The sequence below is a fragment of the Coptis chinensis genome, chromosome 9 (assembly GCF_015680905.1).
Source record: "Coptis chinensis isolate HL-2020 chromosome 9, ASM1568090v1, whole genome shotgun sequence".
Lineage (NCBI taxonomy): Eukaryota > Viridiplantae > Streptophyta > Magnoliopsida > Ranunculales > Ranunculaceae > Coptis > Coptis chinensis.
The window spans coordinates 45745686-45763703 of NC_141464.1; the positions used below are offsets into that span (position 1 = coordinate 45745686).

The window sequence follows — 18018 nt, forward strand, 5'->3', positions numbered from 1 at the left end:
CTATCTTGCATCTTCTTGAGTCACTAAACCCCTATGTCTCTATGGAGTCCACGTCCATTTAATGTTTCGCAGACTGGATCCTATGCTCTCTCTCCCTTGTACCTTATGTTACCTCCGTCCATGAGACATGTCATCCTGATAGTCATGAATTTGGCCGATACAGTTATGATCAAGGAAATTATAACGCGGAGACTAATGATTTAGGTCGATTCAAGGTACATAACCAATGAGTCAGACTGATGTAATACGGGCTACATTCTGATGAAATATTATACAGAGCGCCTCGATATCGTGCAACATAATAGAGGGTTGTCAATGAATCTGTTGGACTAGTAAATTAACTTCAAGAAATTGTTCAATCTTACACTATCAAATTCCCTTATTTCAGATGAAGCAAGCAAAGGCTTTTCTAAGGACAAATTTCATTACTTGAAATGTCATTTTATACTTTTCCAACCATTTAAGCTCAAATTGGCGCGATAATTTTGCCTTTCCTTCATAATTTTAGAAAAAACCATCAATAACAATCTCTGTAGCAACGTAGCACACAAGTCTTTCGGTTAACACCAACACACTAAACAAGGGATTAATCACTACTTTTGAACACTTATCACTTGTCCAAATGGTTTAGCTGTACAATCAATGGCAACGGCAGTGGCGTGTAAGGTACCAACAAATCTAACCAGATTTCTCATAGCCAACCCATCACCAACGGCAATGAATCCCACAGTATGCAGTGGATTTATTTGTACAAGAAATTTCATACCTCTGATTCTTAGAAGCAGAACAGGGTGTGTAGCTTTCTTACGGTCTTGCACTCTTGCCTATGCAGTAAGAGAATATGATGAGCTCTTCGTGTAGTATTTGATCTTTGTTTTGGGCAGTTCAAGTAGTGGTCTAATGTCTTCACTTGTCCTGTTTTAGACAGTCATTCCAAAAGTCAATTAGTTTTTATAAGAGAAATCATAATTTAGAGATTCTAACTATTTCAAATAACACGAAATTGGGTTAAAAGCCACCGAAATATTTTATAAACCGCATCTCGGCTAAGGTGGTATCACTAAGCTCTAGACTCACAGGTATTAACACCAGGATCGTGCCTACTGTCGACTACAGGTTCCTAGGCCCATCACCTGGCCCCTAGGCCCACCAGCAGCGCCTAGTTAGCGCCTGCACCTTTAACTGCATAGGTTGCAGTTGCACGGTGGTGTCCAATGGAACATGAACTTTCGCACTGCAGCTGAACTTAAGGACATTAACACATGGCATTGTCGTCATATAAATAAAAGCGTGGACAGCAAAACACCTCAAAATGTGTCCCAGAATGCTCCAATCAAAGGTGAGATTTCATACTTCAAATAAAAAAAGATAATATTGCTTCTGACATGCAGCATGCATAAAGAAAAAAATTATATACCAGGCAAAGGAATGTGTCCATGTTATAGCCCAGCAGCAAGTCCCACATTGCCTGCTTCTTCGTTTGTCTTTGAGTCGTTAGGAATCCAAAATGTGAGAACGGTAGATGCAGCAACAAACATAACCCTACGAGGCGCCCACTTTAAGCAGGTTGTAACACCAATATGGCTGTTCCAGCACGCCACCTGTCACAAAAACCCATCAGTAGTTGCCTCCTTAATTTGTACCATTATTCTCAAGTGGAAACAGCCATGTGGAGTCCCCTTCAAAAATACTACAAACTTCTTGAGCTTTTTCTGTTCTTTGTGTGTGTCTGTTTGGGCAGCGCCACAAGAATAATGATAGGTCCTATGTGCACAAACGATTTTTCAATGAGTTCGTTCTCAACAAATCAGCCCTGATCATATCCCACTGGGGGTGAGGCTCCTCAAAATAATAAATATATAGTCTATTGCTGGGTGATAAAGACAGTTGTATACCTCATTTCTCATGTTGATGCTCCAAGCATGTAGATTTCCATCCCCAGAGCCTACATAAAAAACGTGAAAGCTATGCTCAGTTCACAAGTTCCAAAGAAAAAAGTGTTCGAGTTGATACATTTGTGCATGTGTGTGTTTGAGGGAGGAAGCAAAAAATTGAAATTAGCTTCGGAATATTTACTTTTTTAGGCAAATTTAGCTTCATTGTTGAAGTGTTTGTAATAAAATATAACCTATAAATGAATGACTGTTATTTGGGAAGACACATTTTGTGTGTTAAGACTTAAGACCCAAAACCACATAGATATCCAGCTAAGTCACATTGACACAGATACATGTGTCCATATCCGACACGGATACGAGGTGTGTAACACTGCCAAATATAAAAAACTGAGGTATATCACATTATCACATACAATGAGTCTGTGCCATCCGTCACAGACACGTATACCACAAAAAAATATTAAAATATGGCATGTCCATGTAACATAGATATTTAGATATCGGTGAAAGTTGGAGCCTGGAAGGTATATCTAAAATGACTTCTTCAGCAGTCAAAAATAACACAATAGGCGAGTAAGAAAATATTCCTCGCACTAATGCCAACACATGAATTACAAGATCAATTGTACAACCGTCCAATTATCAATGCTATCATAAACACATCCACATACAAAGTTCATTTAGAGCCAAAAACTATACTTTCAACAACTATAAATTCAGAGAATGTCTCATTATCACAGGTAGAGTTAAGAGCTATCAAAACCATTCATCTTCTCCATTGTATTCACTTTACCAGAAAGAAGCTAATAAACATTTTCAGGTTCTCTATTGGTGTAGGCACCACCACATATATCTTGTATTTATATTTATTGCAATTTCCATCTAGAAATTAGCATTTACAGTGAGAATGGCAGAAATGATCCTGCCTAAACAATAGTCCATAGATGAATCCATCAGAATTTTTAAAAAACGACATTCTGAAGAACCAATGGAATTATAGCATTCGAAAATAATATATTGGATGAAAATGGAACAGTGGACCTGGTTTAAATTCTAGAATCCTCAAGCAGCAAGTCATTAGTAAAATAATATTCTTAGAAATGTTTTAAAGGAGATGCGACTCTAAGGGTGGAATTTGAGCCGAGCGGCTCGGGCTCGGCTCGTTTAAGCTCAGTTCGAGCTCGCTCATTTAACTATATGAGCCGAGCTTGAGCTCAAATTAAAGCTCGTGTAAAATAACCGAGCTACTCAGGCTCGGCTCGTTTAAGCTCGGCTCAAGCTCGTTCATTTAACTATATAAGCCAAGCTCGAGCTCAATTTAAGGCTCATGTAATAAACGAGCCGAGCTTGAGCATAGTAAAGCTCGGCTCGTTTAACTCGAATTCCACCCTTAGATGTGAGTGCTTCATTAATGAATGGGGAGATAAAAAATTTGGTAAAGAACGAACATGACGAACTGCAAAGGGATTAGAAAACACATTGTGGAAGCCAAAATATTCAATAGAAAATTCTGACAAATATTCTAGCAGGGACTCTGAAGGCCTAGCCTCAAATAAGCTTTCAACTATGAATAAGATTTTAGAAAACGAAAGAGTGTTGTTGCTTCTTTCTTGAAGGAGGGTAAGTTCACTTCTCCGATTTCTCTTCAGTTGTATTGTACAATGTACATTACCACAACCACTCCAAATCACTAAGTTGTCATTACCCAAGCAAAAAGTGGGGGAAAATTAAAGAAATCCAGGAAACAAATGACAAAAAAATTAGGATTAGGTCGAAAATTTACCTGAGACTACATATTGCCCATCTTGACTGAATGTAGCCTCTGTAACTACATTTGGAGATGGTTCCGAACTGAAGCCACAGCGCTGCAGACAAAAGAATTAAAAATGTTAATAGAAAAATATGACAAACTCAAATTCGATACACTAAGAATGCTTGTCATTTAACAGAATCATTAAAAGAGAAGAAGAAAAATAAAAAATAAAATAAAAAAATCATACACACTAAATATTAGTACATAGATTTCGACAACAGGCACTCTTAAACAGGAAATGGACCCCTACTACATTTCTCAGTGAGGTTACCTTTTCCCCTCCATATGCATCAAGAACATAAATGTTGTTATTCGTTGTTGTTAAAAGCATTGACTTGCCATCATTGCTAAATTTTATATCAGAGACCTCGGCTGTATCTCCACCCACGAAGAAAGTATCGAACGGGCCCTGCATTATGGAAAGAGCTAATTAGACCATTCCAACAATGTGCTGATTTATAAAAAGAACCATAGCTTTCAGTAAGAAGGACCTTGTCATAAGAACGTGAATCAAACAATTTAATAGCACCACCTTCCATTGCCACAGCAAAAACAAGTCCTTGTTGGTCATAGGCCACAGCCGGCCTACCTCGTAGATGTAAGATTCCCTGAAAAGTACAAAACTAAGCATGAATAACTTTCACATCAAACACTTTAACATAATGAAACTCTAGCGAGAAGTTCACACATGTTTCACTTCTTTCTAGTTGACATGCACATGTATCCAGGATACCCCAATAGAGATGATGATGCGATCTAATTGGCGGAAGCTTCAATTAAACGATCAAACATCAATTGAATAGATAGAACCCTAAATTACAATTAGGGTAAAAGCCTAAGCTTTAGCACATTTATATTAATAACAAATCAACCAACCCTCTAATCTATTATAATCCCTTACTTAGAACCTAGGGTTCGCTAGACAACAAAGTAAACCAATGGTCTAACGACACATGGACCAACTAAAATAAATTAACTAAAACAATAACTAAAGAACTGGGCTTAAACTTGGACAGGTCCACTGCATATTCTCATCAGATGGTTTCTCAAAATAACCAAAGTTGACATGATAGTACGATACACAATCAACTGACTGAAATGATCCCTCTTGGAAATCTGATAAGCTGCTAGTTCCTATGTCCCCACCCACAATGTTCTTTGAACATCCACAATAGAGATAGTTTATCAAGAATAATAGAGTTGCCTGGTGTTCTCAATTTCTCGATATAACCTTTAAAACAAAACACAAATCCAATATGTGACCCCCATTCATGAGAAAACACAATGAAACAAATCACTTCAAGATGGAAGATGCTCAAATGGTTAAAGCGTGATGATGATAACGTCATATACAATTAGAGACTTTGTGAGAAAGATGATAGATAGAAAGAATTTCTACTTGTCTTTTTGACATTCCATGTTCCCCTTATTATAGGCTTTACATATAAATGGGTGTAAGTTAAAATTCATAAGCTACTACAATCAATGCAATGAAAAAACAAACGTTTACATATATTTAAATGGACATATAACAACACTTATAACTGGATATTTAAATGCACGGTACATTATGTGGATGCCCACTTCAGTAGATTCATGTATCCATAACCCTTAACGTTATTTTTTCCAATATATTGATTGCAGTAACTTATATCTCTTAACTTACATTCACTGTCTCTAATTGTATAAAATGTTATCAGCATATGATTTAACCATTTGAGCATCTTCCATCTTGAAATGATTTGTTTCATTGTGTTTTCTCGAGCGCGAGGAGGGGGTCGTCTTGGATTTGCATTTTGGTTTTTAGGTTATAAACCCTAAAAGCCTCAGCTTTAACACTTTTTCATTAATAACAAATCATCCAACCCTCTAATCTATTACAGGCCCCTATTTACAACCTAGAGTTTGCTTGAAAACAACACAAACCTATGGTCTAACGACACATGGACCAACTAATATAAATCTAATAAAAACAATAGCTAAAGACTTGGTATTGAACCACTATATGTTCCCATCAGATTGTTTCTCAAATTAACCGAAGTTGACATGATACACAATCAACCGACTCAAATGATCCCTCCTGGAAATCTGATAAGCTGCCAGTTCATATGTGCCCACCCACAATGTTCTTTGAACATCCACCATATAGATGGTTTATCAATGCAATCGTCCTTAACATACAACAGATAGAGAGGGCCCATCATCTAATACAGGGACAAAATCAACTGATTCAAATACCCCTCCTGAATCTATGATCACCTGCTATATCCTATGTGGCTATGTACCACTAGTAATGTGTTCTGAACATCCACAAAATCCCATGATTGGATGGTATCATAGTCCAATTGGCACAAACTACAATATATACTCAAACTAACGTATCCGGTGTTATATAACGTACACATTCTTTTTTTTAATATCACATCTTTTCGAGACAAGTATGGTTCGGTTAACCACGTCAAAGAATCCAAAAAGTTTTGAGTACTTATTTTATCATTTGTAATTTGTACATATAAAGTATACTCAACAAAGAAATTTCAATTTTCTTTTTTAAAACTGTAATATTTATGTAAATAAATAAATTTACTAAAGAAGGAACGTTTAAAGCAAAAACTACACTTACAAAACAATTTCATCCCAACCACATTTTACATATTACATATTACTGCCAATGGATTTGAATGAAATCAAACTCGATAAAGAAACTTTATCATAAAGGTTTTTTGACACAACCAAAACACAAGAATTTTGACATTAACAATAAATAAATTGCTAATCTCATCAACAAATAATTAACTTCTATTTTCAGAATGTCTTCACAATTCATTAGAGTTTAAGAATACAGAAGTTCAACCTGACAGGCATTTACACGAAGATCCCATATTCTGATGCTGTGGTCGATTGAACCAGACATGAAACTGTCATTTATCGGAGACATGCAGAGTGATATAACCCTGTGGACAAAGAGACATGGATATATTATAAAATATCAGATTACTATGTACTTATGTAGTGAGGGGTTATTACCTATCTTTGTGTCCTTTAAAGTAGCGAAGGCAACGATTATCATACATTGAAAGGTAACGCAAAGATTCTGGCCAAGAAAAGAATATATAACAAGAGTTTAAATCAGTTCTTTTTTACCAACCAAGAAATGTGTAATAATAATTTGAGACCCACCACCAGTAGAATCCAAATTGTATACCGAAGAGCATATGACAGAACTTGGATGGTGTGTAAAGCATATACGATCAGCTCCATGTTTCTTATGATATGTTGTCTTCAACAACCTGAAAGTAATAAACAACAAGTCACCATGATATGTTTTTAATTATTAAAAATAAAAATGATGATGATGCTTACGTGGCATTAGCAATGTCGTAGAGTCGAACAGAATCATCCTCACTTGTAGTAATTAAAAGATCCTCAGTACGATGAAAATCAACTGAATTAATCTTTCCTCCCTGAAGAAAAATAATAATAATATCCTCCACTTAATATATAATGATTAGTAAGAAGAAGAAAAAAAGATTGAAAACATACGAAATCATTAAACACGGCTCCAATAGCCATGTTACGAACAGTGTCGTCCGTCAGTTCTTCCATAAGTATCGTCATTAACTTTTTTTTTTCTGCCACACAAAAAATAGCTAGTCAGAGAATGGGCTAACTAAATTTGCGATTATTAGACATGTCGTTGATCTTTTCGATATATCGCTGATATTTTCGGCCCTAGACGGCTAGACACGTCAAATCTATTCGGCTCAATAAATATTAAGTGAAATATATCAGTTGACGATATTTGGTGGAAGCAAACCTTGAGCAATTATTATTGATTCAAGCAATCCATGCTAACATTGTCAACAATAGATTCATATACAGCATGAAAGTGAACTACTAAATGTTTTCTGCCGAAGTGAAGGCAATGAGTTCAAGATCACATTCAAATCTTGCCATGTCTTCTTCATCTAAAGAAATCCATGCTTCTACTCCATCACCACATTTGGTATCCATTAAAATAAAAGAATTCTTAAAGCGCCAATTAACGGTTGATATCCAAATAGGCTTTCCCCACCCAAAATCAGCTTCATAGAAAGGAAATCTGCACCAGCTGGTAAACATGAAAAGTTCTAGTACACCTTTGACTTGTCGTTCATTAGCCTCTTTGAGATGATTCCAGTACGCCGAAAGCCCATCACCTCGAAGATTTCTCACAAATTCCCCGTTAACTTTACTTACAGCTTCCCGCATCTGGCTCACCAAGCAATGCAATTCTGGAGGGCTCTCGGTTCTTAATGTTGCCATTGCACCACTGACTAGATTGCCGAAAAACAGATTAGACAGGGGTGGAACCATTCTCCAACGTAGATTAACCGCATGGTTCGCCACGGTTACGGACTCTACAGACCTCGTTCTCATTCTAACAAACTTCATGGCACACCTCCAAATGAGTGCAGAAACTGCTTCTACCCGGGTCGGGTACTCTACATATAATTCGTTGGAAGATTTAGCTTTAAGTGCAGCTAACCTTTTATTTATAACCTTTTGCGGTGGACTGCCAGTGCTGGTATGTACATAACTTGTTACATCCCGCGGAGGGAAAACAGATGTCAAGTCAAGTTCTGGGCGAAGAATGCCATCATTGTCTTCTCTTGTAAGGGCAGCCCAATTATTGAGAAACAAACCCAGAGACGAGGTATCACCGGCTTTATGAGACAAGCACACGCCTAGTGCCATTCCTCCGCAGTCAAAATTATTGACTTGAACGGATAATAATCCTTTCCGATCCCATCCATTTATAAAAGTAATGTCTTTTGGAAGTAAAAGGTCTAACTCCTCAGATATAGGATTGTTGAGAGTATCCGAGAGATGGCCATTCACTCTAGCTTCAAAGAAGTTTACACCCTCATCATTACAGTTGATAACTTGATTGTCTACGATCCTTCCCCCTAGATGATAAAAATGAGTTAGCATTTCCGATAAGGATTTCTTTAGTCGATCAGTTCGCATATCATTTTCGACTTTGTCGTAGTCGTTTAAGGAGTAGAATATAATGATAGGCAGAGGAATGGGAGGGGCAAATTGATCAATGCCGGAGAGCTTGAAGGTTCTAAGGTGATGGGGTGTTGGGGAGGATGGTTTGATGGTTTCTTTGGAGATAACATCGAGCTTAAGGACCATCTCTTGAATTCTTGACCCTTGAGTGCGTGTGTGACACTTTGATGGCAATGGCTAGCTTATTTGTTCGTTTACTGTCCTTGTACCAAGTTCAGTTCATTAAAGTCAACTCAAACTACTCTAATATTCAAGGTATGTAGCTGGAACGAATGTCAACGAAGTGAAACGTTAATTACAGACTCTGCGTTTCTGATTGTTTTGGTTTTGCGTTTTCTTATCTCCAAATGTGCTACACGCTCGGAATATAATAAGGCCGGTCAATTGCCACATTGCATATTTGCATGTGCGTGCATTATATTACTTTCTTTTCTTTTTAAGAATACAGGGAAGACAGGAATCACAATTAATCACAAAAAGGGGTGGCGTTGCTTGTGACTGTAGAGGTTATATGATTTTTGCGTTTACCACGGTTGAGCTACTATTTCGGTTGCAGAGTTTTTTGCTCTGGTTGAAATATTGCTTGGATAAAGCCATAATGGTTTAGCTAATGTGTTAGTTTAGAATTCAATGTCTTAGTTGAGAACTCGAGATGAATTTCAAACTGGTACAATTTTGGCAGTGACCAGCCTTGGTTTCTAAGAAATGTTCGGTACGCCTCCTTTATTTATTTTTTTTAGATAAAAGAAATAATACACTTCCAAAACTAGGAATGGCTTCCTACATTCCTTACATCCATAAATAAAGTAATCAGCGACCTTGCCGTAGCAGGGTTCAAAGTTAAATGCGGAGGGGCTTGTTGTTCCCTAGTCGCAAGTACATGAGCAATAATGTTCAAGTCTCTGCAAATGTAAAATAAATTACAATGATCAAACAAAGAGATACATACTATAGTAAATATCATATGTGACTGATCTAGCTCCCCAATATAAATTAGTTCTTTTTTGCTCGAGGACTTCAGCTAGGTGTTTGCAGTCCGTCAAAATAGTGACACATCGGAGCTGCAAACGTCGACACAAGTCTACTCCTCCTCGGATGGCTCGTGCCTCTTCCTCTTCTGGGTCAGCGGCACTAGTTCTATCATGTCCTGCACCAATACAATATCCAAAGTTATTCCATATAGAAAAATCGAGGCCTGCCTGGTTAGTGTTACTATTCCAAGAGGCATCTATAGTGAGGTAGTGGCAATCATTTTCTAACTCGGGCCAACTATTTATGTAATTGCTTTTAGCTGCATAAGGTTCTTTCGTGTTAGTGATGAAGGTTGAAGCTCTACTGATTATATTAACTGCATCTGTGTGTCTGTTGTTAAAAATTAGATCATTTCTACTGGTCCATATTGAGAACATGATAGAAGTAAGAATACTTAGAGTGTCTCTTATCGCAGTTTTATTTTGTATTTTGGCGATAATGGTGGTGATAATAAAGGTAAGGGTAGCATCTATCTTGATTCCAGTGGTCTGTCCTAATGGAAAGGTAAGAAGCATACCAGACATGTCTGAGTAAATTGCAGTGAAAGAGTGCATGAGTAGTAGATTCCACCTGGTTATTGTAGTGTGAACAAATTCCAAAAGGGATTATATTTCTATTCCATAGGTTTTCCCTTGTGGGAAGGTTGTTGCAAATGGTTTTCCAGAAAAAGAGTTTTACTCTTTCTGCTGTGTCCAGGTTCCATGAGTGATTTCAAAAATTTGGACTGTGGTTATTGTTGTCTTCTGTGTTTTTGCTTAGATACTTGTACACAGACTTCATTGTTAGTTCACCGTCTTTTTCCCCTATCCACCTTATGGAGTCAACATGCTCGTTGTGACTGAGCGGTATTTTCGTGATTTCTGTCACAATATATGGGAGATGTTGTGGAGAGCAGCTATTTTCCAAGTTCGAGTTCCATTATCAATGAGGTCTTCCACTCCCTGGTGCGGGCTTGCGTGTGGCGGAGGCCCTATTAGTTTTCTACTTTGTAAGGTTGGTATCCAAGCCATATATCAATGTTTATTCCTGTTCCGATATGCCAGCAAAGTTAGGGGAGGATATCATCCCTTACTTTGATAATGTCTTTCCATATCTTCGAGGTGCCTTTTGGGCATATAGCTCTAACCATTGATTGTCCACGTGCATACTTCTTCAAGAGACTAGAGGCCCATGGTTTGTCAAGCTCTTTGATTATTCGCCAGAGTAATTTTGCTTGTGGAGCAGTGTTGTGATGTGAAACAAGTCGAACTCCTAGTCCACTGCACAACTTTGCCTGACAAATCTTGTTCCAAGAAGTTTAATACACCTTATTTGTGTTGTTGTCTGTTTGTCCCCAAAAGAAGTTCGAGTTTACGGAATCAAAATTTTTTTGGATTGAAACTGGCAAGGGGAAAATCGACATGATGTACGAGGGAATTGCCGAGGTTATGACTTTTATGAGCGTAAGTTTTCTAGCTTGAGAAAGAAATTTTTCTCTCCACCCTTCCATTCTTTGGGTAACTCTCTCTAAAACTTCTTCAAAATCAATTTTGTTTTTCCTTCTCAGAACTATAGGAGCTCCCAAATATTTGGCATGGGTAATGGTCTTCCCAATCTTGAGGATTCTTTTGACAATACGTTGATGTCGATGATGAGTATTATGGCTGAAGAAGACACCTGACTTCTGAAAATTGATCTCCTGTCCCGATACATTTTTAAAAGTTTCGAGGATATCTTTTAGGACGTGTGTTTCAACTATATTTGTTATGCTGATCAATATAAAACTGTCATCGACAAAAAGTAGGTGAGATATGGGGTATCCCTTCTACTAATTTTTACTCTGTGGAGACGCTTCTCCTTTTCGGCATTGGTGAGTAGTCGCGAGAGAACTTCCATGCAGATTATGAACAGAAAAGATGATAGGGCCGCCGAGGGTCTCCTTGTCTGATACCCCTTTCTGGCTTAAGAAAGCCTGTGGGTGATCCATTAAGCTTGAAAGAGAGAGAAGTGGTGGAGGTACACTCTTTTATCCATTTCCTCCATTTTTCACAAAAACCAAGTGCTTCCATAGTTTCCAAAAGAAAATCTCATTCAACTCTGTCGAAAGCTTTGTTTAGATCTAGCTTAATAGCCATGCATCTAGCTGCGCCTTTTTTCCTTTTCATAGTGCGGATAATTTCATGGGCAAGGACAATGTTGTCGAAAATATGTCTTCCTTTTACAAAAGCACTTTGGGATGGCGAATAAATTTCTCCAAAAGCGGTTTAATGCGATTTGCGAGAACTTTTGTGAGTATTCTTAAGCTAACATTGCACAAGCTGATTAGACGGAAATGGTCTAGAGTTTCAAGTTTTTGGCACTTTGGAATGAGGATGATATTTGTATGATTCAATTCAGTCAAAAGGTGGTCAGAGTTCATGAAACTCTTAATAGTGTTTAGGATATCAAGGTGTATTATGTCCCACTACTTTTGGTAAAAGAGTGGGGTGAAACCATCAGGGCTAGGGGCTTTGTGTGGGTCCATGGAAAAAATCGCTTCTTTTATTTCATCTAGAGTAACTTCTTTAGTGAGCTATTGATTTTCTTCGGTAGTGACAACAGATTCAAAAACATTTAAATCACTAATTTTGGTAGGCGGGTTAGATGAAGTGAATTTTTTTTGAAGTGCTCCTCAATGGTTTTACCAATGGCGTTAAACTCCTCTACCCATGTGCCATCAGTTTTCCTGATCTTGTTAATCTCAATGTGATTCCTTCTGACAACAGTCGATAGGTGAAAATAACGTGAGTTTGTCCCATCACAGTGTAGCATCGTATCTCTAGATTTATCCCTCCAAAGTTTTTCTTCGAGTTGGATTGCTTGATTAAGGTCTTCCATCAGGTTTCGCCCGTAGGTAGGTGATCAGCTCCTAAATGTGCGTTTTATTACATTTACATTACTGCATTACAGTCCTTCTTACGCATAATAAACAGATAACTCGTAGTTTTTACTATTTTTTGCAGGTTACAGACCATTTCATACCACTTATCATAAAAGATACATTTTAACGCCAAAAGAAACTTTATTAACACTTCTTATGTGTAGAGAAAAAGGGATTTTTTTTCTCTTTCATGTCTAGAGAGCACCTGCGCCTCCGATGGGCGCAACCCGAGCTCCAACCAATTTCAGCCCGAAATTTACTGTTTCGGAAGCTTTTCTGAAATAGTATAAAAATAGGTTTTTTCTGTAGAAACCTAACTTTTCCAAAACCAAGAAAGAGAGAGATTATAAGAAAGCAATTCTTTGTGAGTTAAGTGTTCATTCTTTGTGAGTGAATTGACAGACTTGTAATCTGTTACTCCGGACATCTAGTAAAGCTTGGAACTCGCAGTGTGGACGTAGGCAAATTGCCGAACCACAATATATCCTTGTCTTGTGGTTGGTTCTCTTTTGCATTAATTGTTTTACTTTATATGCTTGTTATTTGATATTGAGAAGTGTTGGGATATTGCTTGGAGGGTGTTGAAGTCTTGTCTATTGAGAAGGATCGATCCTTGTGTTGGATTGATCTATTTGTTGTGGGTAACGTTGTTTCCGCAGTCTTATATTCACAACAATTGGTATCGGAGCGTAGGTATACGACCTAGGATTTTGAGTTTAGTGCTCAAAATTTGTGTAGACAAGGTGTTCGATTAAATTCCAAGGTGAAATTTTTTTTGGGTTATTGTGTGTAACTTGAAAGATGGCTCCCAAGATGTCAAACGCAAGGTTTGAAGTAGAGAAGTTTAATGGGAAGAATAACTTTGGGATTTAGCAAGTCCAAGTAAAGGACATCCTCATCCAACAAGGTTTGCACAAGGCTTTAAAGGGGATTAAATCTAAGGTGGCGAGTATGAGTAATGATGATTGGGAAGAGTTCGATCTTCAGGCTTGTTCATCAATCCGGTTATGTCTTGCTAATGAGGTCATGTATAGTGTGATGAGAGAAAATACCGCTGCCGGTATTTGGCTCAAACTAGAGTCTATGTATATGACCAAGAGCATGACGAACAAGATATACCTTAAGAAGCGTTTTTATCGGTACATGATGGTCGATGGTTCAACGATGCAAGAGCACGTTAGTGAGTTTCGTTGACGTCTAGCGGATTATTTGAATGTTGGTATGAAGCTGGATGATGAGGATCAAGCGGCATGTTTAATATTCTCCTTGCCAGAAAGCTATGAGCATCTAATGACTACATTCATGAACAGAGAAGTCGTCGATCTTGACGAAGTTCAGAGTGCACTTCTTTCTTATGAGTTGATGAAGAAGACACATGTAGAGAATAGCATTGATGCAGGTCAGGGGCTAGTGGCAAGAGGAAATTTGTATGAACAGAATTATTCAAGTAATGAGAATTCTAGGTCCATGTCAAAGAAGCCTTTAAAACATGTACAGTGCTACAATTGCAATGAAAAGGGACATTACGCAAGTAATTGTCCTCACCCGAAGAAAGAGAACAAGAGAGATGGTCAGAAGAAAGGTAAGGCAAAAATTGAGGCAAATTATGCTTCAGGCTCTGAAGAGGATGAGTTAAGTCTCTGTGTGTCCACACAAGACTATATGACCGAAATGTGGATTCTTGATTCCGGATGTTCCTATCATATGTGCCTGAATAGAAGGTGGTTTACTTCTTATGAGAGCATTGATGGTGGTTCCGTTTTAATGGGTAATGACGTTGCTTATAAGACGGTAGGAATTGGAACTATACGGGTCAAGATGTATGATGGTGTAGTGAGGACTTTTAACCGATGTGAAACATGTTCCTGAGCTAAAGAAAAGTCTTATTTCTCTTGGTACCTTGGACTCCAAAGGCCACAAGTTTGTGGGCGAAGGTGGAGTCCTAAATATTGTTAATGGCTCTTTAGTTGTTATGAAGGGTCAAAAATATGGAACCTTGTATACTACGATAGGTAGTACGGTGATAGGCGATGTAGCGGTGGGTGCATGTAGTAATGATTCCGAAAGTGCACTAAGATATGGCATATGCGTTTAGGGCATATGAGTGAAAAGGGTTTGTCTGAGTTGTGCAAGCGAGGGTTCTTGAAGAACTTGAAGAAGCCAAATATGGGGTTCTGTGAGCATTGCATCTATGGGAAGCAGTGCAGAGTCAAGTTCAAGTCAAGCAAGCACACGACAATAGGCATCCTTGACTATGTGCATACGGATGTTTGGGGACCCTCCAGGGTGGCTTCCAAGGGAGGTAACCGCTATTATGTCTCATTCATTGATGATCATACTCGCTATGTGTGGGTGTATATGATGAAATCGAAAGATGAAATGTTTAAGACATTTAAGAAGTGGAAGGCAAGGGTTGAGAATCGCACAGATAGGAAGGTAAAGATATTACGGTCTGACAATGGTACTGAGTATACCTATGGACCTTTCCAAGAGTTCGCGGCTTAACGTGGAATTGCCGGATTAATCGATAGGATAGTCGGGCACGCCACAATGGAATGGAATGGCAGAGAGGATGAATAGAATTTTGCTTGAAAGAGCAAGATGTTTATTGTCTAATGCCGGTCTAGGCAAAAGAGTATTGGGCGGAATCGCGGTCCATGGCGTGTTACCGCATAATAGGTCACCAGTACCAGCTATAGATTGCAGGACACCTTATGAGGTGTGGTCAGGTAACCCAGCTGATTATAGTATTTTGCGAGTGTTTGGATCGACAACTTACTACCATGTGAGGGACATCAAGCTAGATCCTAGAGCTAAGAAGGCCATATTCTTAGGCTTCGCAAATGGGGTAAAGGGATATAGATTGTGGTGTCTAGAAGACCACAAGTTCCTGGTCAGCAGAGATGTTACCTTTGATGAGACTTCCGTGTTATCTTCGAAGCGGAAGTAGTGAAAGGCGAGAATGGTGAGTCTCCATAGAAGTTCAAGCACCGAGCTTGAGTTGTCCGATCTGGCAGATGATTGGTTAGATCATGATGAGGTACCAAATCATGGAACCACACAGCAATAGGAAGAAGAGCAAGAGCATCCGCAACTTGTAGTGGTTGACCCTAGGCCACAAAGACAAGTTAAAGAAGTGCACAAGTATGGGCACGGAAGCCGATGAAACACACGGTCGGTGGATTTAGTGGCATATATGCTGAATATCGAAGATGATGAGCGGATAGCTTCAAGGAAGCCGTTAGAGATGCTCATTCTGAGAGATTGGTTGGTAGCTATGCAAAGCGAGATGGAATCTCTTGATAAAAATCACACATGGGACCTAGTTTTATTGCCAAAGGGTAAAAAGGACTATCGCGATAAATGGGTGTTCAAAAAGAAAGAGGTCCTTCCCCGAAGTTCGACAAAGATCGGGTACAAGGCAAGAGTGGTAGCAAAGGGTTTTCACGAAGGAAGGAGTCGACTACAATGAGGTATTTTCCCGGTGGTCAAACATACGTCCATTCGTGGTGTTATTGAGTTTAGTTGCTCACTTCAACTTGGAGTTAGAGCAACTTGATGTGAAAACCGCTTTCTTGCATGGGGACTTGGAAGAAGAGATCTATATGAGACAACTGAAGGGTTTGTCGTTCTTGAAAGAAGATTATGTATGCAAATTGAATCGGTCCTTGTGCGGGTTAAAGCAATCACCCGCAATGGTACAAGCGCTTTGACACATTCATGATGCAACATGAGTACACCCGGGTAAAGTATGATGGCTGTGTCTACTTTAGAAGGCTTCGTGGTAATGACTTCATCTATCTCCCCGCTTTATGTGGATGACATGCTTATTGCTTCCAAAATCATGGTGGAGATAGACAAGTTGAAATCTCAACTTAGCTCTTTGTTTGAGATGAAAAACTTAGGTGGAGCCAAAAAGATCTTGGGCATGGAGATTATTGAGAGATAGGAAGAAACGACGGATAGTTGTATCTCGGAAGAAATACCCTTCGAAAAGTAATTTCACGATTTGGTATGGAGAATGCAAAGTCGGTTTCTACACCTTTTTTTGGGCATTTTAGGCTTTCGCCTAAGTTCTCTCCTAGTTCGATTGGAGGAACAAAAGCATATGGCTAATGTTCCTTATGCAAGTGTCGTGGGTAGTTTGATGTATGCTATGGTGTGCACACGCCGGACATTTCACGCATTAGTGTTGTAAGCGGTATATGGCAAATCACGGGAAGCAAAGATTGGGAGGCGATGAAATGGGTACTAAGGTACTTGAAGGGTACCTTGGATGTGGGATTAGCTTATGGTGGAGGCACTTGTTATGTCAGTGGGTTTGTGGATTCTGATTATGCAGGTGCTCTAGATAGACGACGATTGACTATTGGTTATGTGTTTATGATGCATGGTGCACCGGTTAGTTGGAGGGCTATGCTACAGGCTACAGTTGCTCTATCTACTACTGAAGCAGAGTATATGGCAGTGGCAGAGGCAGTGAAAGAGGCACTATATGGCTTCGAGGTCTTCTAGATGATATGGGTATTGAGCAGAACAGTGTTGCTTTGTATTGTGATAGTCAGAGTGTTATTCATTTGGCAAAGAACCAAGTTCATCATGCTCGGACCAAGCATATTGATGTCCGTTATCACTTTATACGGGATGTCGTTGAGGATGGTGATGTAGCACTTGAGAAAGTGGACACCCATGACAATCCCCGCCGATATCTTCGATGAAAGTTGTCACCGGAGTTAAGTTCCCCACTTGTTTGGACTTGCTCCAAATCCTACATGTTTGAAAGAGCCCCACGTATTGGGCATAGCCTTCTTCAGGAGTTGACCGCGAAGTCTTCCTTGTTGGATGTGTTCCACTTGGATGTGTTATTCTTTGGATGTGTTCGGCTTGGTTTTATGTGTTAAAACCTCACCGAGGTGGAGAATGTAGAGAAAAAGGGATTTTTTTTCTCTTTCATGTCTAGAGCGCACCTGCACCTCCGATGGGCGCGACCCTCCAGTGTTTTGGGCGCACTACGCTTACGATGATGCGCGACCAGCTCAACCAATTTCAGCCCGAAATTTACTGTTTCGGAAGCTTTTCTGAAATAGTATAAAAATAGGTTTTTTCTGTAGAAACCTAACTTTTCCAAAACCAAGAAAGAGAGAGATTATAAGAAAGCAATTCTTTGTGAGTTGAGTGTTCATTCTTTGTGAGTGAATTGAGAGACTTCTAATCTGTTACTCCGGACATCTAGTAAAGCTTGGAACTCATGATGTGGGTGGGGACGCAGCAAAAATTGCCGAACCACGATATATCCTTGTCTTGTGGTTGGTTCTCTTTTG

General features: G+C 38.9%; 2 protein-coding genes across 2 annotated transcripts; both read right to left on the bottom strand.

The window, feature by feature from the left end:
- Window positions 1–459: 459 nt before the first annotated feature.
- Window positions 460–7411, bottom strand: LOC147476260 (protein ANTHESIS PROMOTING FACTOR 1-like). The gene is made up of 11 exons (XM_086583261.1): window positions 7255–7411; window positions 7075–7175; window positions 6892–7001; window positions 6739–6805; window positions 6566–6665; window positions 4203–4319; window positions 3983–4120; window positions 3682–3763; window positions 1896–1945; window positions 1418–1601; window positions 460–915 (listed from the first exon to the last, which is right to left on the bottom strand). The coding sequence occupies exons 1-10, from the start codon at window positions 7327–7329 to the stop codon at window positions 1440–1442; spliced, it is 1002 nt and encodes a 333-aa protein (XP_086439387.1). The 5' UTR covers window positions 7330–7411; the 3' UTR covers window positions 460–915; window positions 1418–1439.
- Window positions 7412–7608: 197 nt separating this feature from the next.
- Window positions 7609–8892, bottom strand: LOC147476261 (stemmadenine O-acetyltransferase-like). Its single transcript, XM_086585677.1, has one exon. It carries the CDS (start codon window positions 8890–8892, stop codon window positions 7609–7611), a length of 1284 nt encoding a protein of 427 aa, XP_086441803.1.
- Window positions 8893–18018: the final 9126 nt, after the last annotated feature.

Bases quoted from the DNA above. Each gene is read 5' to 3' on its own strand.
- LOC147476261 (XM_086585677.1), bottom strand. From the start codon at position 8,892: ATGGTCCTTAAGCTCGATGTTATCTCCAAAGAAACCATCAAACCATCC.
- LOC147476260 (XM_086583261.1), bottom strand. From the start codon at position 7,329: ATGACGATACTTATGGAAGAACTGACGGACGACACTGTTCGTAACATG. The intron at 4,320-6,565 runs GTTGAACTTCTG...TGTACTTTTCAG, and splicing joins TTCGTGTAAATGCCTGTCAG to GGAATCTTACATCTACGAGG. The intron at 4,121-4,202 runs GTCCTTCTTACT...TCCATAATGCAG, and splicing joins ATTCACGTTCTTATGACAAG to GGCCCGTTCGATACTTTCTT.